Source organism: Buteo buteo, chromosome 2 (genome assembly GCF_964188355.1).
Source record: "Buteo buteo chromosome 2, bButBut1.hap1.1, whole genome shotgun sequence".
In the NCBI taxonomy this organism is placed as follows: Eukaryota; Metazoa; Chordata; class Aves; order Accipitriformes; family Accipitridae; genus Buteo; species Buteo buteo.
The window spans coordinates 20,888,444-20,911,959 of NC_134172.1; the positions used below are offsets into that span (position 1 = coordinate 20,888,444).

Genomic DNA, 23,516 nt, shown 5'->3' on the forward strand with positions numbered 1-23,516 from the left:
CTGGGTAAGCAGTCATCTTCTATATGTTGCATAGAGACAGAGTGGCAGGAGTAACGACGACAGATTGTAGTTCCTTTTCAGCGAATCACTGAGTTCTTCCCAAATCTCCTTTACCTGTTCAGAATGCTCATTATTGTCTGTAGCATGTATTATCTTTATCATGTTTCTGTTATCCCTTAATTTTTAAACTTACAGTTTATATTTTAGATTTAATTAAACTCAAATCTTATCTTTTAACAATCTCATTTTTTTTTTAAGAATAGCTTCTCTTGCTACTTTAAAAAAAAAAAAAAAAGTGCCATCCTCGCTCTTGAGTCAAAGAACAAAAATAGAACTAGACCAAAAATTTTTACCCTTTTGGTCTGTTTGCCAACAGTATGCTCTTTGTCGACATTGCCACAGGGTGTACAGCTTCCACTGCTGGCATCTGCCTAAAGTTGGCTGAGGGTTTGTGTGGGACTAATTGGAAGAGAGGAGCTACACAAGGACTAATTTTAGTTCCTTTCTTCCTGTTTCCTCAGTTTCTTCACCCTGCAGTAAATATTTCTTTTATTTTGTCCAGGGGTACTTACTGTGAGGTATTTTTTCAGAAGTAGTTTTGCAATATTTCTGCCACCACTGTTTTGTGTTTGGGTTTTTTTTTTCCTTCCAAAAAAGACAAGTTTTGAGAGGAAGAAATTGCATCTGATGGAATCCTTTTCAGTTTCTTGGATTTGATTCCATGGCTGGATTATGAGACAGAGGGAAATGTGGCTTTGCCCTGTTATTGATGCTTGTAGGATTTTCAGTAACAGAATGCTTTTTTCCATGTAGTAGCTCGCAGACTTGCAGTTTCAGTCCTTTTGTCACCACCTGTGTCAAAATGCTAACTATATTCTTACTTGTCTGTTGATCTTTATTTTAGTCTTGATTTTATAACTTGAAAACTTGAGGGAGAACCCATGTTAGGATTTATCTTTGCTTCATTTAAGTCCTGTGATCACAAAACTTTTCCTGTAGCTTTTGCATTTGAAATACTCTACATTTGTCAATGTTTCTACTTGAGGCAGTAGGACTACAGTTTTTTATCTTCTGACTTTCACTGTTATCTTTGATGCTGATAATCCTGTAATCCCATGTTGAGAAGCAAGTAAATGAATTGGTAATAGTGGCTATCTTCTGCAGTCAGTTGGCTGAAACAGATTTCTGGTAGCATAGTTAATGAGATGTAACCTGTGCCAAGTTTTTATTGCTGCTCACTCAACTGCTGATTCTTCTTTTTCACAGGCATAGAAGGAAGCATACTTTTCCCCTTTATTTCGGTCTTTTCTCCTTTTGCAGTGTTTGTGTTGCTGCCAGCTCTGCTCACTCAACTTTGTAGTTCCTGCAGTTGGCTATTGCACTCTGTCCTTCTCTGTACTGCTTCCAGACTGAGGAGCTATCCTTAAAATACAGGTGTCAGAGAAAATTCCTCTTATATGTTACTTCTGCTTGTGATGGGGAGATGAAGGTGGGGATGGACGAAGCAAGAGATCTCCTCTTTTCAGCTGTCCAGTTCCTACTCTGCTGTCGTGACTTGAGAATAGGTCTCTATGGGTGGATGACAGATGATGGGAAGCAATTACACTCCATATAACTGCTGCCTTTTAATACCAGTGGCTGAAGAACTGACCTTACATTTGCCCCTTTGCTTATTTTTCTCTCATGAGCAGGGAGCATTTCCCAATTTGTTTCACTTGTGACTTCAGAGGGAATATTGGGTAAGAGCTATTATTGTACCTCTCTTAGCCCTCTGATGGTGGTGGCAGGCTACTTAGCTTCCCAGCAAAAAAGGCTTGTTTTTGCTGAATTATTTTTACGTCTGTGTAAGGGAAGAAGCAGGCACATACATGTGTGTGATACCCACCGCCTTTCGTAGTGATGAGGTTGTTGGGTGTTGCACTCACCAAACTGAAGAATGCTTAAAGTAGATCGGGAGAATGTTTACCTCACGCTCATCTTCTCAGCTTTTCCTCCTTGTGCAGACCTGCCCTCTGTCTCTTCCAGACTTGTCTGGGTTTTCAGAGCATCTGGTTCAGCTGCAGCCTTGCTGTGGATATTGCTGTGAGAGCAGAAGCTTGGCATGTGCTGCCTCTACCAGCTGTTCCCTAGGCTGCTGCTTAGGGGAATGCCCTGTTGTAAGGGTCTCCCCGTTTGGGTAGAGTCCATCTTCTGCTCTCCTTCCTGCTCTTGCAGGCCAAGAGGGAGGCAGTTTATGGATCAGTATGATTTACTCCCCTCCTTCCCTGATGCAAACAATACCTCCAAGGTAGCACTGGAAGAGAAGAGCAGTAACTGCTTGCAGGGATGGCTTTATGAAAAGCAGGGAAGTGATCTTTCTGCCTCTCAGTTGGGCCTACATGGTTCAGTTCAAATGTTTTGATTTGAAAAACATAGAGGGCAATTCACAGAACAGCGTGCCACTGTGTGTAACAGTATCTGCCCACAGCTGCCATAAATCTTGAGGTGTAATTGTCTGTCTTAAGGATTATTTGGCTCATTCTCACTAGAAATAATGTCAGATAAGCATTTTTAGTGACTATAATACCAGTTTTCCATAAAAAAATGCTAGTGAATGGGAAGGGCTGTCTTCAAGTCAGTTCCATCAGAAGTCATTGCATATATGTGGAATTTTTAACATGGGCACAGTTTTTAAAATTTAATTTTATTTAGCTTTCAGTTGCTTATAAATTAATTTTCTGTGTGAATTTTATTTGATGGTTCCTAATGCTAAACTTAATTTCTTTATCCAGGTACCTTTGAACATTGGCTGGCTAATTTATGGCTCATACAGACTCGGGCAGGTTTGGCAAATAGTCTTTTGGGATGTTAGTGTCCCCTGCCTTCTGCCCTGGCCCTGTATCAGATTTACCGAATTTTATGCCATCAAACTGAGACTTGAGGTGGTCAGGCAATGCTCATCCTTTCAGCTCACTTTGTTAGGAGTGTGATAACTTTTAGCAAAGTGGTAGGCCATAGTAATAGGTAATCTGTTAAGGTTATTGGAGTTTAACTGAGATGTTAAGTTTCAGGCTGGGATGTGTCTTACATGCAGAAATTTTGCTGACGCTGGCATTTGTACTACAGAGAGTGATGGAGGGCATTCCTATATTCTTCAAGGAGGCTGTGTACTAACTCAGCAGTGAATTACTATATAGGTAGTGGCATGTTACAACCTCCCTGAGGTCTTCTGAGTCCCGAGGTAGTAATAGCTCATTAAAATGGTAGTTAATGAGTATAAAGGGATCATTATGTGACTCTCCTACATGGCGGGTAGGGCTAAATCCTAACTAGTTCAGTAGAAAGTATTCTAAATAAAGAAGGAATGAATTTGATAAATGCTGCTGGTAGTTCTTTATAAACCTAGCTATTTAAAGCAATGCATTTGAAAAAACACTGACAGAAATACATATTGAATAAATTAATACAGGTTTGTAAATATGTTTTAGGGCTTTCAGAGGTATTAGTATCCTATACAAACTCAAAGTTACCTTAACATGGTTTGTAATGAAGCATCTTTGGTTAAAAATATGCAGCATTTTGCCACTTGTGATCAGTTGGGTTTGAAGTTATTAAAAAAAAAAGCCACAATTTTTTTTTCCCTATTTACTTAAATTTGGTGTGGTGTTTCTTGGTTTTTTGGGGGGTTTTTTGTTTGTTTTTTTTTTAAGATCTCGAGATTTGTAGACATTTTCTGTTCTATATGTCAAAAATAAAGGGTGGAACAATTTTTCCTTGAGAGAGGAGGAGCAGAGTAATGTTCTGCTAATATGACTTTATTTGTGGAAAACATAACCACCTCACACATGAGATCTTCTTTTTTATGCCTTTCATTTAACTGCAGTTATTTTCTGGAGAAAAGTATTAAGGATTTATCCAAACTGAACAATGTGGATTTTGTAGCAGTGAGATGAAAAACATCTTGATCTTAGTAAATGCTTCATGTCTTCTTCCAGGCTCTAGAAGGACAAATAAACAAATGCAAGAATGCAGACTCAGGTACACCTAGATCTCAAAGCTCAAGTTCAGTGGACAGGGCTATTTTTAAGCGTCCTTAAACTAAGAAAAATAAGATTACTTCTACAAAATGAGTACTTCAGAAATATTATAGTATGGTACAGAAGCTGGGTAAACAATAGGAAAAAGATAGTGGAAGCAAATATAAAATATATTAAATATATATAAGTATATTGTAAACATAAATATATATAAGATTTTGAGAGAGGTGCTCCTCCTTTCTGTCATAAATGAAGAAATTATAACTGCTGTGCCTGGATATGGTTTACTACAGCAGCTCTACCATATACTTATTTAGGTGTTTTTGTTGCAGGAATTAAGTATGTATTTATAATAAACCAAATACAGACCCCATTTGTAAAGGTATAGTATAATTTTTAAAAAGTTTTATTGATACTTGAAGAAATTCCTGCTTGCTTTTCTTGTTCAGTTTAGTCCTTATTTTCATCTGACATTCTCAAGAAACCTTGCTGATCATATCTATTCCATATTATCTTTCAAGGCTAAAGCTTATAATGGATGGAGGAAGTATTCTAAACTCAAATTATGTGGATGACTTATTAGTGATCATCTACTACAGGATGACTTTCTTAGTAGTTCAGAGTAAATGCTGTGTAACAGTAAAAATAAGCCTAATGCCTAGCAGTCCAAGTCCTGGAGCAGGGCCCCATGGGACTTCAAATTCATAGTAAAGAAGTGTTTTCTGCCACCTCTTGATACTTGCCGCTCCTTTCAAAGCCCTTTTAGGTTTTGTGAAAATCTCATTGACTCTTTCTTTTCTGGCATGAGCATCTGTCATCTTCAGTGTGACAAGAATACTGTCTCTCAGCCAGGACCTTTAAACTACATAAACAGATGCAGTACATCCAGTTGGAATATTTTCAGAGTTATTATTAAATTGATCATCAAAAGGATATTTAAATTCTCAAATACAGGACTGTTAGTGACCTACTATACCCTGCTGTGACAGAACCAGTTAAATCTAAGTCACGCCTGATAAGTGTATGCAAGACCTGCTTGTAAAGGAGACTTCAGCAGTCTGTTCCAGTGATATGCTAGTGATGCTTTTAGGAAGTTTTCCTGGTAGCTTTACTTGAATCTTTCTGTGCTGTTATCTGACTGTTACAGCTTAGCCCTAATAGATCAGACAAGGCAATTATTCCACTTTTCTTTACAGCTATCTCTTACGTATTTGAAGATGTTATTTCCTTGTGCCAGCTGCCTTTTCTTTAGTCTTAGGTCATTCTTGTTCTTTCAGTTTCTCTGAAGAAGTCACTATTTTTTTCCTCCTAGACTTCTTATTCAGATTTTTTTGCTTATCTTCTGAACAGGCTTATAGCTTGCTTTAACTGTATTGTTTGAACTGGATGCAGCAATCTGCTGAGGTCTTACAATTGCTGTGTGAAATGGCATGGTTGCTTGTTGCTGTACTGCTCATGTCATAGTGGGCTGTGCTGCACAGAAAGGCAACATCATGTCGCTGGCTCGTGCTCAGCTTGTGATTCACTGATCACTTCTGCCTAACTGCTTTTTTCTGTTCTCTGTGTGTGTAGTTGATGAATTCTGTCCAGATGTAGACCGTGAGTCTTTCACTTAGGAAATAATGTCATATTTTTTTACAGCAATTCTCCAATTTGTCCGGACCTTTTAAAATTCTAATTCTCTTTGACAGCATCTTTGTAGGTTTTCCCAAGTTACTGTTAACTACCAGTTTAATAGTGATTCTGTAATTCAACTTGCTGGTTAAAATACTGAATAGCAGTGGGCCTGGGACAGACCTTATAAAATCCCGTTTAATACACCTTTTCATTTTTGACAGTTAGATCCTTTAACTATTAAAGGTATGATTTATTTTGTTTCCAGTTTGTTTTGCGCCTGCAAGAGAAGCTTCATGATACCAATGTTTTTGTTATTTGTTTAAAAAACGTTGTTCATTAAAAACATTACTTAAGATATTAAATATCACTGTCTATTCATTCAAAGCTTATGTAACAGCTTTTATGTAACTGTTCTTAAAATGCTTTGTGAAGTTGAGCAATAATTAAAATATAAATTAGAGCATTGTATAAGCATATAGGACTGCTGGGGACATACACTTGTTTACACATGTTTTTGTATTAGCATCTGTGTGTGTGTATATGAAAATATATATGATGGATGTGTGTGGGTGTATGGGCATGTAAATCGGTGTCCTTCACTGCTGATAGGGCTGAGGAAGTTGCTAATAAATAGCTAATGTTTATTCTGAAAGTTGATGCCTGCAAGGATTATTCACCATGTAAATGTTGTGTTGATTCATGAGATAACGGGTAAATTTTTGAAAACTTCTGTGCTGGAGTTAATTGTTCTCTATTGGCTTCTTATATGGATTTATAATATTTTCTTATCAGCCATACATCCTATATCCAGTCTCTCATATGCCCCTTCCTCATTTGCTGGACATCAGAAGGGAGAGTAACCTTTCAAAAATATGAAAAGGTTTAGAGCTTACAAGACAACTAAAGATGTAGTCACAAAAGTAACAGCAACAGTTCAGGTGACACAGGAATTCAGTAATTAGTAGCCCAAGTGTTTTCGGAGGGGGGGTATTTTTTTTGTTGTTTATTTTGGTCTCTGGTTTTCTTTAAGACCTAAGTCTGTGGTCATTAGTAATCTCCTTCCAAAAAATTACACTTAAATTGAGATCTGGTAAGCAGTTATTTGAAAAGACAGGCTAGGTGTGTAGGAGTGTGTGGGTCAGTAATGTCAGGTGTGTAATGAGAACAGGATAAGCAAGAGGAGGAGGTAAAGACCTGGTATGGACGTAGCCTTGCTGATTCTCTGATTTCCTTTAATTCCTTACCCTCTGGAAAGAAGTTGAAAGCATACTAAAGCTGAAATGTAGCAAGAAAACTATATAAACAATCAAATAGCAGCATATTTTGGCCATTATGTTGTAGGAAGGGTTGGAACTTGTCAGATCCAACATCCCAAAATCTTCACTGCCTTATACTGATGCTCCACAGTGGTGGGTGTGGACTGCATTCAGCTGTCCTCGGGTATAGTGTCACCTCTCTTGTAAATCAGGGGGCTGTGCTATCTAGCTGCAAAGGCATTGAGCAAGAAATGCACTGCAGGAGACGCCACATTTTGTTTTCCCTGTCAACGTGGACTGTAAAAGCAGTGGTCTTTCTTTGTAGCAATTTAGGTCCTGTGAATATGTTGCAGGATCAGGAATTTTGTGGGTAATATTTTTTTAACTGAGAGCTGTAGACTGGAAATCACTGATGCAATAGGCAGATTTTCAAGAGAACTCCCTAGAAACAGCTTTATTTAGCCTATAAAGGAATACACACAGGTATATATAAATATGTACAACTATCTATACTATAAAAAAATAACATATTATATAAATATGTAAACACTAAATGCAATATGTAAAAAATTGAATAAAAATAAATATGTAATACTGTTCCTGGAAAAGCATGTGAAATAAATACAGGATACATACTCATTCCTTCCTTTTGAAGTACCAGAATGAAAAACTAAATGGAAATAAACTATAACAGGAGGCAGGATTTCAAATTAGTCAGTGTTGGCTTGAATAATGTCATTAGTTGTTGTTTGATAGCTTTTCTCCAATTTGAATTTGAAGAGTAATGCTAAAAATGTTGAGAGTTGGTGAGTGTTCTTAGCATCTCCGAGACAAAGCTTATGTTAAATCATAACTTGTGGTTATCCATGACAGTGTTCTCTTGGGCAATCTAATTTTTCCTAAATGATCAGTTTCTGAAAATCTAAGTAAAAAAAGTAAAAGGCTAAAATATTTTCAACAGAAGAAAAAAATTACATTTAAATACTGTTGTTCAAATTGGTCAAGAAAACCTAAGCCTGTGTAATTGTGCACATGTGCTGAGGAGAACACTTTTTTGGTTTCTCAAGCATGAGGCAGCAGAATTTTCATTCATTTGGCACGCTAGGCTGAAAACAGAGTCTTCTTTCATTTGACACACTCCCCTGGAAACAAACATGCCAGTGAAGGGATTGTGCCAGTTATCAGAAGCTCACAGGAATACATTGTGCTGGTTTGTATTCATTTTCATTTCATGAATTGCTTTAAAACTTAGCAACATAAAAAAGCATTAAAACACCTTTTTAGCATTATTTTTAGTTCCTACGTATTTCCCTGCTGTGCTGTTATTCAGTTTAAATCAACGGAATGTTGTGACACACATAGCTCAGTTTGCAGCAGAGCAGGATCTCCCCTCTTGCCTGGGCATACTTGGAGCAGTCATCTGTAGAGAAGCAGCAAATTTGAGTTTAACTCATTTTACATCCTTGAAAAAGATGACTGTCTTAGAAAGAAACTCAATAAAAATTAAGGGTGAATTGAACAAAGGCTATGCAGCAAGAAATTTAGGCCAAAACCCAGCTGGCATCTGTTAACTATAAAAGTTCACAGATAATGCTTGGTCTTTTGGGAGACACTTGCTTTTCTTTCCTACAGCTATATTCTTCAGGATTGTCAGCAGGTCCTTCCCACCTCTGGAATCTGCTACAAGACTCTATTTCCCTCATGGATGTTTTTCCAAGTGCAAACTTGGCAAACTCAGGTGTACTTCTTGGAACTAATTTGGTCATGGGAACTTAAATTAGGACCAGGTTGCAGTGGATGCATGTGAAGCAAATATGGGAGTGGTATTTTAATCAAGTTTGATGTGGGTGAAGATTCATTTATTTCCTACTCTTGTGCTGTTGCTGTTAGAGGAGCAACCATGTTAGACATAGGTATGTCTGCTTTATGTAGCTGTTGCTTTTCCTCCTGGTGCTATTGAGCAATTTTTGTGTGTAGAAACAGCATGCAGGTGTGATCCCCGCCCGCTGCCCCGCAATTACTTTCTGAAAAGGAAACAGGGATGCTTGTGATTGTGCACAGAAGATACGAGTTGTGGCATTTAAGGCTATTGGTACTGATGGTGGGAATTTTATTGTTTGTTTCTAAGAGAGTCTAATTTAATTTTTAAAATATTTTTTTTAAAAGGGTACAAAGTCTAGAGCAAATGCAAGCCATTGAATTACACAGTTTTGGTGGTAAGCTGCCAGAGTCATAATGGCCTTCAAGCAGTTTGAAGAGGTATGTGTCAGCCTATGCTGAACCAAAGCGGAGGTGAGAATCGTGTTGGAAGAAGGGTCACAGCTATATGGTTTCCATCGTAAGAATTACGTAGAGAAGGGTTATGGAGCAATAGTGGTTGCTGTTCTGTACCCATATGAGAATGAGACACTTAGGAGGGGTCCCACTGTGTTCCTTGATGTTGCTCAAGGAATGAGGACTGTGAATATTTAATTGTTGGCCTACAGACGTGTTTCTTTAGTCTCTGACACTGATGGATATTAGTTTCCTGTGGACTTCACATGAAAACAACCAGGTAGAAGGTAGCAATGTTGACAGGATGGTTAACAGACAGCTGTAGCTTCTGCTTGTTTTGTGAATTTTTGTGGGACAGCCTGTGCATCCTGCAGTTTCAAATCACAGAAGGAAAGTATCTGATTGTGAATTTATAGAGCTTACTTTTTGTTTCTTTTTCTGTACCATTCTGCTTCAACTTGTATACCTGATGGTTACCAAAAGGAAAGTAGTGACTTTATACCCCTTCTTCTACACAAAAATTCTGAATGGAATATTTTGTTGAAGAAACCATATACATTTGAATTGCTTTTGAATAAAAAAAACAAACCCAAACCCAAGAGTTACATAAGTTTGATTTATAATTTGGGAAGATTGAAAAAGGCCTCATGAAGGTCTGCCTGTGCTGAGGTTGTTTAAGATTCACACTTGAAATACAGTCAGCTGGTGCTCTATGCCATTGTCACTTCTGGTTGCCACATAGCTTCAGTTATATGTGCTGTGGAAAATTCTACACAGTTATTCAGCAGCACTGTAATGAAATAAATATAGTGATGTCATTCTCTTTTCACCCATTAACGAGTGATTGGGCAAACTGCAAGTAAATAGAAATGTGATTTCTATCCGCCTACTTGGTCCTCTGGACCACGTGCCTTCCCATTGCTAATAAAGATAATGCCACCTATTTGAAGACATTGGCAGGCATATTTAAAACCCAAGATGAATTGAGCACATTTACTGTGTTAGAAGCAGTTGCTAAATTGTAAGTAACTAAGTCTTGTTGTATAACTGCATTGCACTCAAGGGAACAATTTAGGTTTTGAATTGTATATGTTGGTAAGTGAAAACTATGTAGACATTGATTATTTTTTTCCCCTTGACCTAATCACTGTTTGCCTATGGCAATATCTGATATGTTATGTGTTCACCAAGAATTGTCTTGGGACCGCAATGAGGCTTTTTTTAGCTTCATTAGTAATCATAGTTACATTAGGAATAGAAGGCAATGCAGTAATATACTTGTATTGTACTACACCAGTTTTTCTATTTATTGTAAAGGTGGAAGTGAACTCCGTAGGTGGGAGTCTGAATTTGTATAGACAGAGGAGGAGACCACATTTGAATCTTTGTCCATTTTCAGCAAGGATTTAATTAAAAAAAAAAGGCAAATGCCTGTTTAGAGTATTTATTTTTTTGTGTAGTGAAAAAATCTTTCTTTGTTTCTCCTTATGTATTTATAGTCTAATGATAGAACTTTTCTTGGTAATACTAGAGAATATGAAAATCATGCTGAATAAAATAAAATTTAGTAATGTGTTTTTCATTGTCTGAATTAACAAGCTGCCAAAAGTAAATGACATAAATGGTGAGAAGAATGTTTCCACTTCTCCCCCACCCTGGGAACTGGATTTGTATCACTCTTTAGACAAAAATTAAAAATTCTAACAGAGTACCTGAAGAAATGTGTTTAACTTCTGACATATTGTTGATTCCTTCAAGTGGTAATTTTGTTTGTGTGCTAAAATACTTGTTTGTAGTGTCAAGGATTATGCTAAAAAGTGTAAAAGATTGAACTTTTAACTTCTACCTAGAGGTCATGTAACTAGACACATGGACACTCAGCTTGTACAATAAAGTGTTAGCAATTAAAAAATTCCTACATCAATACTTGCATATTTGCATGCATAAGAAGCCAAACTGTGGCCTACCTAAATATAGACTTGCAGTTTCGTATTTGAGAACTAATTCTAGCACAAAACACCTTTTCCTCCCTTGACTTGTCTACTATGTGCATTTTTTCTAGCTATGCAGCTGGCAGTTGAGCAGTTTTTATTTTAGCTTAGAGCATTCATTTTGTATTATCTTTTAATATAAGTGCTTATATTATGCTTTGTTTTTCAAAATATACATGATGGAGTATTGCCTTTTTTATTCCTCAACAGCAGTGACTCATGAAAATAGGCTTAGATGCTGTATGTGGAAGTATGTGCTGTTGTTGCAGTGAGACTAGTTCTCAACTTGTAAGTTAACTGGAAACAGGTGTGTAGGAGATGTTCAACCTTGGAAGTATGATGGGACAACACTGCTTTGAAAAGATAGTTATCAAGAAATAGGGTGATGCTTTTGATGTTTGTATCCACATGAGGGAGACAGTGTGACAGGCTCCTTTGCCTTAATTGGTGGCAAAACTTGCCAACCTGAAGCACAGTGTTGGAGAAATCACTGAATGCACTAGCTGTCTAATGTTACCAGCTCCTTCTGCTGTTAACTGATATGCCTATACAGATTTTATTTTTCCCTCCTTAGATATAACTGAGATCGAGATTTCTGAACTGTAAATGAAGCCATCCAACACATCTTCTGAGCTTTTTCTTTAAAACAAATAAAACCTTAGTGTGGTTATGGCTTTCTGTCTCTAATCTTTGGACTTCTGCCCTAGTATGTAAAATAGTATATCAATCTGTAGAAAACACTGACTCTTAACTCCGTGCTTTGTTGCTCAGCCTTTATGGAAATGTTACTGAAGGTGGCTAACAGAATTGGTTAGCTTATAAATGAAAGTCTCTTAGAACAGCTGACTTCAGTATGGTAATGTTTCTTCATTAGTTTGAAAATAATCATTCTTTGTAGCTTATTTAGGGTCAAACACTGCTAGGAAGTTCTGTAGTGATGAGAGGCTTTTCTAAAAAACCAACCACTTTTGTTCAGGGCAGCTCTTAGAGGATCTGGAACCTTGCCTGAAGATGCCTAACATTACCCATAGGTAGCATTAATTAGCAAAAAGTTTGGAACATACAACATATTCCTGTGTTGTGTTTGACAGTACTGTGAAGAACCGATTAGCAGGCAGACTTATTGTTGCTTTAGAAATTTATATAGACCAATTGTAATTAAATAATTTACAGCAACATCCCATATTTAATTACTTATTGGCATTACTGTCCCCTTTTCAACCTTTTAGGGGCTTAATTACAGTTAGCTGATATGTTCATGAAGATCACTTTCATGGTTCAGCTAAAACTGTGGCCAGTAAACTCTTTCCTGATTTTTATTTGGTATAGTAGTGTTGAAATATTGTGTTCTGTTTTGAAGACAAGCCTACATTGTTTATGAAGTGGCTGACTGGGTTGGTGGATGAGGGGAAACAAAACAATCTCTAAATTATTTCTGGTAACTAAGGTGAACACTCTGGTTTTGTAAATTTATAATTTTTTTGTTTCAACTTCTCAATGTGAAGCAACATAAATATTTAAGAAGCTTTATTTTTTCAGAGTTGACTTGGGATCTCTTGCTTTGCTTAAGCGTGAAACAGGTAAACTATCTTTTGTCCTGATCTTTTACACAAATAATCATGCTGCTCCCAAATAAAACTTAAGGTTTAAATTGTTCAGATACAACTGAAAACACTAACTTTTTTTTGCTTGTTTGTTGTTTGAAGTAATGGGAAGAATACTGTGGGACAACTCTTTAATACGCTTTTATCAGGTTTTTAACTCTTCATTGGGAGTGTTCCAAAAATAATACCAAGCACATCTGTATGTGTGGTAGAGAAGGAATAAGCTGTGGTTTATTGCAAATACACGGTCTGGAGGTACTCATTCTTGAAGTTGTCATGGTCTCAATCCCTAATTTTTAAAAGATTTGTTTACTTTGCATTTTCACATTTATTTCATATAATTCTATTAAGTCTACATCTCAAGAATTTAATGTTTCTTTGTGCTTAGAATAGATATTTCATCACTGTCTCTTCCTTCCACTTAACCAAGAGTTAAAAATAAACCTATAAAACAATGGCAATATGAAGCAACTCACTGGCAGTAATCAAGCTGGAAGCAAGCTGGTACTTAACCAGAGGAATTCTGCTTTGGTGTGCACACACCTTAGAAGTAGCTGTTGGAAAATTTAAAAATGAAGAAATGCATGTGGTCTTTTCAGGAGAAATCTTCCCCGTGAGTAATAAAAGCACCTTCCTTTGACAGACAAAAGACTATGGAAACTTTGATCTTGCATTAGGGGATAATACCCGCTTCCTTAAAATATAATTTCAAAGTTGAATTTTCTCAAATTCTGCATTTTCCCCTGCTTTATCCTTTTCCCCTTCTCTTCCAGTCATTCTGTAATATTCACTTCTGGCCCAAATTTGTATACAGCATTATTATAGCCTCATGTTATAAAACTGAAAATTTTGAAATGAAAATAATGATTTGTAATAAAAAGCCTGACAGACTAATTACAGTATTGCATTAATTATTATCTTATTTCAGCTCTGTTCCTCTCACAGCTAATTCAGATCTGCGTTTTGGTGTTTTTTAATTCCTATTGACACTGTAATTTTGAGAGAGAGAATATACTGGGGAACAATATTTATAAAATTAAGAAACAAAAATTGTCAGATAAACAGTTGATTTCTAAAATGTTGCCTTGGACATGTTAGTAATAGAATGTAAGTAGTTCTGTTTAAATGTGATACTTTGTGGATCTTCTGGTGAGTGTAACACCTATATACTTTATAATACAACTCAAATCTTTCATTTCTGGATATCTTTATAGCATGTACTGAATAGCAGTCATTAATTCAGAAATTTGTGCATTGTGCAGCTGAGTTGGTACATCATTGATGCATTTTACTATCCGAGTTTTATTTTTTTCTCCCCAAATATGTGCAATTCTTACAATGATTAAGGAGGTATAAATTGATGTCAGTGCTACAGTATAGCTTCAAGACTGCAATTTGAAGCTACTTTAGAAAAATACAATTCTTCAGACATGGTGAAGCTGAAGTTGAATGGAAGTCCTATTAGTGGTGAATTACATGTAAATATTAATAAGGGAAGAGTTCATAGCAAGTCCTGAGTTTGGGAAATTGAGCATGATAATTTGCTGAAATGACATCTGTCTCGAAGATATGCAGATGCAATAATTTTCAGGTTTTATTTGAACTTTTAAATGGTGCAGAAGGTGCCTGGGTTAGTTTTTAAGCAAAAAAGTGTTTGGAAGTTTGGCAAATATAATTGTAATGGATGTATGGTAATGAAGGAAGTTAAAATGAAAGGTGAATTGGACTGAATGACTGTTCAGGCATTTAGGCTAGGCTAGTTGCACGGCTTGGTTGTTAGACGTCTCAGATTACGTTGCCTTAGTTCCTGCACTTGGTTGGCTGTCTTCACATCTTAACAAAGTTCTGGGAATTAGTTTCTGACAGTTTGCTTTGTTTTCCTTTTTCAGGATGCTTCAGCTGCAGATATTCGGAAAGCATATCGAAAGCTTTCACTGGTTTTACACCCAGACAAGAATAAAGATGAAAACGCAGAAACACAGTTTAGGCAAGTAAGTGTAATGTGGCAATAAAAATTCTAGGGAAAATAGAATCAGAATTTTTTATGATTATGTCATTTTAGTAAGAGCAATGGTATACCTTCGAAATTACTAAGTTAAACACTGAATTACATTTTTCCTGATGTAGCTAGATTAAAAACAAGTACACTTTTTTTGGAATTAACTTGTTGAATAACTCAGATTTAGTATTTACCTGTCTATTAAAAATAATTTGAAGATAATACTTAGACTTGCACTCTGAGGAGGAAAATACAGTTTGCACTTTAGGTAAGACTGTTTATAAATGCCCTGTTCAAAAGCAATAGGGAAAATTTCTGTTCAGTTCTCAATGCAAGTCATATGTAAGCATAATTTAATGAAAATAATTCATTTTAGTTTTTGACTTTTCACCTTTTGAATCTTTACAGAGTGAAACTGCAACTGTTTTAATTATGTCTACCTTTAAAAATATACTTCTGATGACTAAATACAGGCTACTTAATTTCAGTAAGATCTTTATGATGAAACAAATGATACCTTTTGTTTTTAAGGTGTAGCTGAGACAAGACTTAGTTTGACACATGTGAGGAGGGGAAGAAAAGTCTTTTGTAGGAGTTGCTTGTTTGTGTATCTTATGAAACTTTGTATATGAATATGTCACTGTTTCTCTTACATACTGAGTTTGCTTCTTAGTGTTGTAGGGAAAAGTGAAAACTAGCAAAGGTCATTAGTTGGCAAATGTAAAATATGATACTACTATTCAAACTTTATAAACTCAATCCTAAAGTAAACTCTTTTGTGTGTTTTTTCCTTTTTCTGTTTTTGTTTTAGTTGGTGGCTATCTATGAGGTTTTAAAGGATGAAGAAAGGAGGCAGAGGTGAGTTAATTTGCAAAGGTTCTTAAAGCATGTTGAAGTCCTGTTTGACTTAACTGTAACTCTTCAGATGATTTTTTGCATAATTTAAGTTTGTAATTCCTATGTAGCTGTTTAATTAAAGATTGTATGTGTATTAAAGGGGAAGCTGGTGTGTGTGTTTTTGTGTGATATGCTGGTTACTCTCCTTTAAAACTAGTATTTGAAAGAACTTTAAAAGCTAGCTGTTAGTTGGAGCAATTTTTTTAACACTTAACAATATATCACTTTTTTTATTGAGTTGTGTGAATTATCATTGCTTGTTTTATTAAAGCTGTGGTTGAAAATGTAGGTCACCGATTCAACTGTCAGTTGTATCTCACGATATCAATAAAAGGCTTGTTACATGATATTTAGGGATAATTTCCAGTGTGTGTCGTCTTCAACATTGTTTTCTGTTTAGTTCATTGTTTTTTCTTTCAGATGTATATCTATACTGTAAACTTTGATAAACATAGCATAATTTTTTTTTTAAATAAATGATAGCTGTCCTTGCTGGTTCAGGAGCAGGTCCAGCAGTACCTGAAGGGGATAGGATTAAGAACTGAAAACCTGGGGCTGATTTGCTTTCTGGAAGACTATTTTGAACTTTTTTTTTCTTTTTCTTTTCTTTTTTTTTTTTTCTTCTTTTAAGCAGATGACCATGTACACTAATGATTATCAGGAAAACTGGGGCACTGAAAGAGTTTTGTGTTGGGGTTGAAGTTTTAGTAAATCATCTTTTGGCTTACAAGTCTTTAAACAGGGCTTCACAAAGACATTTCTTGAAGTGTTTTTGGCTTTGTAGATGTCTTGGCAGGAGTCCAGGTTTTATAGTACAGATTATCTACTTTTTGATAATCCTTTCTTGAAGTGTCATGAAAATGTACTTCATAGAAGTACTTTTGGAAATTTATATTTATTTTTTTTTATTTCACGTCTCGCAAGAGAGTTTTTCATTGTGAAGTTCTAGTCAAGGGAAGGTTAAAAAAAAATTAAGTGGTTTCAGACCACTTGAAAAGTGAGTTATCCCCAAAATTTCACCACCTTTTTGTTTATAATGTTGTTTACATATAGTTTGTGATATTACCTCTCTGAAACTTTAGTTGCAGCATAGAACTTCTAGGAACTTCCTTGCAGCTGTAATAGCAGCTTTTTGCATGGAACAGTGATGCAGTAGCTTGTAAAAATTGGTTTTAAGCCTTGTATACATTACGAGTGTGACTAACTTACTCAACTTGTTTGTAAGAATATTGTTAATTAGTGCAGCATAGTGATTACAAATGAGAACTTAAAGCAGCAGTAGATAGTTCTAGCTTAGATTGATTTCATTGTCAATAACTTATTTTGTACATAGACAATGTTGTATTTTTCTTGCACAGTGTGGTTGATATTGCTTCTACAGTTGATTAAATATAAATGTAGTGGATTAAATAGTGTTTACCTTCAGAGAATTTTCTGGAAATAATATGCAGAGTTTAGAAATAACATGTAGAGTAGCAGACATATATGGCCTCATTGCTTTGAGAAAACCTTTATTGATCAGATTTATTACACGATCTAATGATAAACTCTCAGTTGAGCTTGTGAATGGAGGGTGGTCTGTCCTGTATCCTGTAAGGCATTGTTGTAGCATGTCTTTAAAACAAGTCTTAAGTAAGTGTGCTAGGAGCGGCTCCCCCTGTAGTATTGTTTCTGTTGTAAGGTAACTCATGGGTTTCTTGCAACCGTATGGCAAAGGAAAGGGGAGAGTCGTCACTTTTTGGGATCTTCCTACTTCAGATGTTGATATTTGGCTATGTGTTGAGTGAGGTGATGGACCTAGTGGAAGAGGCTCAAAGTTTACTGTTATGTGATGCACTGGGGAGAAACTATGCTGCACTCTTTGTCTCTCAGGGCTTATCAACTCAGTTTTATCCTGATTCCAGAGATACTTATTTGGGTCTGCTGTAACAAGGCTTTCTGCCAGATTTCACCTCCCACGGCAGTGTGGTAGTTTTATTTCTGAAGTAACTCGAAGACCTGATGGGATGAGTTGGAAATTAGTTTCATTTCTTACAAATTAGTTGGTGAGTAATTCTGGCAGTTTAGCTGGGAATCCTTTCACAACTGGATGCCTAAGTGGTTTGAAGCATGGGATTACACAACATCGAGAAGTGAGCTGCAGGCTTCCGCTTCTGTACAGTAAAGTCAGTCGTACCTGCTTCTTACTGTTCATCTCAAAAGTGATGTAATCCGGCATTGGTCCTGGTATGCATACAGAGAGTGGAACCGGTAAAGGCAGGAACAAGGTCCTGCACTGTATAAGTGAGTGATTAACTCATTTTGAAACAATAAAACTGGGTCTAATTACACCCTTCCTCCATGTCTTGGTGAATGTCAGAGGTGTTAATTGTTTGTGTGCGTGTGCAGAAAGAGCATTCTAAAAAGGCAGATCTGTTGGCCAGCTATATGTAACTGCTTTTCTAAAGCTTCTATATTTTCATATTTATCAGTGAATTTTTACTTTATCTGATAGCAGAAGCCTTTCTTAAAATAGTATAGTTCCTCTGCTGACAATTATAATTCGGGGCTTTACAATTAAAATGTGATTTTCTTTTTTGAGAAAATTATATAGTTGCTGGTGAAGTATACTAATATTATTAGTACTGCTGCAGAATATAGTAATCTTACTGTGTTAGTACTTTTCTTTTACACACTGATACATAATCAAAACATTCTGATAGTCTAACATTAAACATACATGCAGCATTGTTTAATGTAGCAGTGTTTAACATTAAATTAAACATACATGGAGCAGAACATAATATTTTATGTTTTGTATACACACTGCAGAGTGTGTGAAATTCTACAGAAAAGTTTATCTTCAGGGTATGTAGAGATAGGTGCATTTTCTGAAATACACTTTAGGGCATTTATTGGTAAATCAGCTTGATGATGATAAACTTTATTAGCTTTTGATTATTTTTAATTCATGAAAAAGTAGATAGTTTTAGGCATTTCTATTAATCATAATTAGGCAAAAATCATAGATTTTAATTTCATTGTTTGTTACCATTTAAAGGAGCCTTTTTTACCTACCAGGCCTATCCTCTATAACAATATGGGCTTGATTACAGGAAGCATTTGCAAAGGAATCAAGATATACTTGTTTAGAGTAAGAAAGGTGTTTATCTTAGCTCTCATTATAATTAAATGTCTGTATTCATAGGTATAAATTGTTCTGGCTGATGTTGCACTGGATATCTTTGACAGCTTGAGGAAAAAAGACCCCAAAATAAAAAATGCCAGTGCAGTCTTCCTGTAGTTTAGAATAGACCTCATTAATTCAAGGTTATAGTATATAAACTATATCAGATCTCTGAAATTATTTGAAATATGAAATGCAATGGCTCTTTTAAATGGAAAAGTAAATTATATTAAAATAGATGATACTGTAATTAGCTACTACAGTTAATGGATATTTTTTTTCTTGCAATGTAGTTGATTCTACAAAGCTCCAAAAACTTATTTCATGAAACTTTACAGAAGAATAAAATTTTAGTAATCTTGCAATTGGTTATTTGTTAGTACAAGACTAACAAGTCTTGCATAGAATCTTGCATTTTAAAATAAAAATTCAACTTAAGTTATAAATGGCGATTTTTTTTTTTTATTTTATTTTTTTTTTGTCTTTTGGTTTCTGTACGGGTGCTTTGGGGTTTTTTAGCTTGCTGACTGCTACATTTCAGATACAACTGGCAGGCATGCTCATATGTCAAAGACTGGGTGCATTCTGTGTACATATGTCTGAGGAAAAAATACTGCAGATGTATTTTTCCTTTTTCAGCTTGAATTTTTTTTTTTGCTTACGTAGGGTAACAATTAATATAGGTTGCCAAAAGAAGAATGCTTTGTAATTAAATTTTGAATGTAGTTCTTGATGCACATGGATGAACTGTCTTTCATAGTTAATACAGGTTTCTATAAAGAAATTCTTTAATGAGAAATTTGCTTTTAATTAAATCACATCCTAAATTTGGGAATTAAGATTTAAAAATTATGGGAAGCTTCTGAGTTTCAGTAGGATCATTTTCCAGTTGAAAACCTAAAAATCATTGATATCTTTATTTTTCAAATACAGAGCTTAATTACTATTGAAAGCAGTGATCTATCTTTTAACAGTATATATTCTAAAAAGTGGGTTATAATAGAAGCTATCTTCCCTTAAAATGGCCAGTCGTGTGAGTCATAATGCTCATTGATAGTAAAATCAATAGAGCATTGATTCTGAGACTTAATCCTTGGAGACTGTTGTTCAGAACAGCGGACATAGCCTAGTAAATACAGAGTGCTGTTTAAAGTGTTTAATGCAAGAGACTCTGCTGTCTTAATTTATTTTTTCTTAACAGATAATTTATAATGGAACACGGTTGCCAAATGTTGGTTTGCAATCTTGTTTTACATATTACTATATTATTACCATTAGCATATATGGACCTTATTTAATCAGGAGCCACATTTTAAATACATCAATTAAGAAGCCTTAGTGCGTAAGAAAGTCAAATGCTTAATAAATTTATAGTAGTATTAAAAAAAATTCTTTCTTGATTCTACACATATTTCTCTGAGGCTTTCAAAGGAAGAGCACCTTTTGTGAAATCTTATCAACCTAATTTATTTTTTAAATGGTCTTATTTCTAAAATATTTTCTTGTATTCTAACAATAAAATGTTTAGCAGATGCATTATTTTTTAAATGCTAAAACTTCTACTTATTTCTTAAACAAAAAGTAGAAGTTTTTATTTTGAAGTAACACTTTAAGCAATTTTTCTGAACAGAGGTTGTGTTAAGGCATTAGTAGTTAATTTGTTTTGACTTACTGGGAAAGGGAAAAAGTTATTACTTCAAATTTTACAATAATGGATATTAATCTTAGTATTCTAATAATTGTCATGGAAGATAGAATCTTGTAATATGAATTTTACTTCTGGTAGCATTGAGAGCACTGCAGAATCCTGAAGTGTTAAATCTTTTGTACAGAAGTAATAGTGCCAACTTGAACAAATGTTTTATCAGAAGTCAGCTTTTCTAGATGTGCTGAATTAAAGTTTTTTTTTAATTGAAAAACGTTGCCTCTTTCTGCTTAAAAAAAAAATGAATTTGCTTGTGGAAATTTTTTTTAGTACATCTCCAAGGTATCAATTTAATAACTATCAAAGTAGCTAGTGCAGTTGTTGCATTTAAATTGATTTACATGTCAAGACTGGCAGTTTAGCAGCTGCGCTATTATTCCTGGATTGGTCAATTTACTTGAGAAAAACCTACTACTGAGTTCTACTGACCTGCATGACAATATAGGCCCTATTTCTATTCCTGTAATTAGGCCTGCGACTAACTCAGAATATTTTTAATTAAAATATTTTGGTCAATGTGTTGCACCAAATTAGGCCTTTCAGTGCAGATTTAATTCTGGAAATGGTGTGATTAGAATGTGTAATGAGTTGTGTTCAATTTAAGATTAACAGGTTGTGCATCTTGAACATACAGGTTTTTGAGTTTACTGTAGAGATTTTTGTTTGAAACTTTACTCTGAAAAGTTAACAAATGGAAAAATCTGTTTTGCATGTTTGTGGTTTGTTTATTTTGAAGTTGATGATAACATACTGTAAATAAAAGAACCCAGACATACTAAGAAATTTCAAGACATTTGTGTGAAGAAAAACTGTCAAATTGTCATAAAATTGTTTCTGTATAGTTAGTAGTGTTAGTAAAAATTAAACAGTTTTAAAACAGATTGATTTTGGAGACAGCTTTTCAAATAGAAAATCAGAATTGTCTAGCTGTGGTGAATTTGGTTTTCTAACATCAAAATCAAGCCTTTAACTTAACATCCATTCTGTGTCAGGTATGAATTTAAGTCTGGCAGCGTTTTTACCTAATGGATATTGTGCTACTAAAGGACAAAACAAAAGCAAAAATACCTCTCCCCTCCCCCAACACTTGTGCTTTTAATTCATAAAGAAAAAAAGATTTCTATTGTTTGAGACTTTTGTTCTTTGCTACTTATTTAGTAGTTTGTTGTTTGTTATTTACTTCTATCATGGAGACCTGCCCACTGATTACTAGGCAGGTAGAACACATATACGTTTCTAGAAGTCTGTTATTTCAGCAGTGAATGAACTGGGGCGGGGGATGAAGTGGGTGTTGCAGGAGCAATCAAATTACTTTTTTTTTTTTTTTTTTTTTTCCTCTCTTGCAAAAGACTAGATACATTTCCCCAGCCTTTGGTTCTGGATTCTGTTTGTTTCCAGATGCAAGCCTAGCAGCTGACAAAACAAGGCATTGCTCTATTAAAAAAAAAAAAAATTACTAAATGATCTTTTGTGTGTTTATTATTCAAGCAGTCCGTGGATTATCATTTGTTTTGTTTTATAATTGGATGGTTTGGCTTATTTCATTTTTAGCTCTCCATGAAAGCCTGTTATATTTGCTACTGTAGGTATGATGATATTCTGATCAATGGACTACCAGATTGGCGACAGCCTGTATTCTACTACAGGCGGGTGAGAAAAATGAGCAATGCTGAGCTGGCATTACTCTTGTTCATTATACTCACAGTGGGTCATTATGCTGTGGTTTGGTCAATCTACCTGGAAAAACAGCTGGTAAGTATTGGTAATAAATCAAACTTGCTTCAATTATTAGTATTGAATTTCCTGCAGAAGTTTGCATATTATAGGGATCTGTACCAATTCCCCTGTTTTGAATTTGGATTTTTCGTATTTTAGAAGGATTATATTTAAAATGGTGATAATTATAGAGTGAGATATTCAACATATCAGAAATAGTAATCTAAAAACTAATTTTTCTAGAATTGGTAATAAATAGCAGGAGATGGTTCTTTGGTTTTTAACTGGAAGGAAGAAGAGGAGTAAAAACTCTTCTATCATCTGTTAGTGCAGAATCATATGCTACTGTAGTTATGTCTATGGTTTTCCTAAATGTTGTTTAAAAATAATCAGGTTTTATTCATTTAAGAGTCATACTGGCTTTGCCTTTGTTCTTAGCTAAATGCTTTTTTTGGTTTGATTTTTGTTAACAGGATAGGCGTTGGTAAGCAGCATAAACCACGTTATTTTTTAATTTTTTTTTATTTTTTGTCATATAAAAATTTGTTGCACTTAGTAAACTAGGAAAAAACCTAAGCACAATTTGAAAAATATTCATACATTAGCATCTATTTACTTTTTTTATTTTCCACTGCATTATTGAAGTTGATGAATGAGAAAGGAGGCAAGTTGAATGCTTTCTCCTCTTAGAAAACTTTGATTGCTATGGAGATACACATGAGTGACAGAACTGGACTTCATGTGTGTTTAAAGACTGGATACCATGGCAACAGTTATTGTTAAGATAGATCATTTTACTTAATCATGTAGGACCCCTAGATACATTTGCATAAATGCTACTCTACTGTTTACCCTTCACAGAAGAGTCCCAGTAACATTTGTGGTTTACATGTTAATGATAACCTGTAACCGTAGTTCTTTCTACATCAAGGATGAACTGCTTAGCAGAAAAAAGAGGGAGAAGAAGAAAAAAACAGGCGGCAGGAGTACAGATGAAGCCAAACTTGCTGCTCTAGACAAAAATGAAAGGTGGGAAGGAACTCTCTTGTTTTCTGCATTTTAAAACATTGTATCAGCTAGTGGTTTAGTTTATCATACTCTCCTTGCATCTTTGAAATATTTTATGAGAAAAATAACTGTATTTGTAGTAACAGCCATTGCTGATATCAAGTGTGCCTGTGTAGATGTATTTTCAGGTTTTCATTTGTAAATAAATGCGTGGTGTTCATTCAGCAGATCAACAATAATTGAAAGATTAAGGCTGAATTAATGGTA

The 23,516-nt window shown here is 35.0% G+C and overlaps 1 protein-coding gene across 1 annotated transcript in view; it reads left to right on the top strand.

The window, feature by feature from the left end:
- The window catches only part of DNAJC1 (DnaJ heat shock protein family (Hsp40) member C1), a 114,991-nt gene that overhangs the window by 25,880 nt on the left and 65,595 nt on the right, over positions 1-23,516 (top strand). The window contains exons 2-5 of the mRNA XM_075047756.1: positions 14,648-14,749; positions 15,569-15,615; positions 22,112-22,277; positions 23,173-23,270. Coding sequence (XP_074903857.1) covers positions 14,648-14,749; positions 15,569-15,615; positions 22,112-22,277; positions 23,173-23,270 — 413 coding nt within the window. The remainder of the gene's footprint in view (positions 1-14,647; positions 14,750-15,568; positions 15,616-22,111; positions 22,278-23,172; positions 23,271-23,516) is intronic.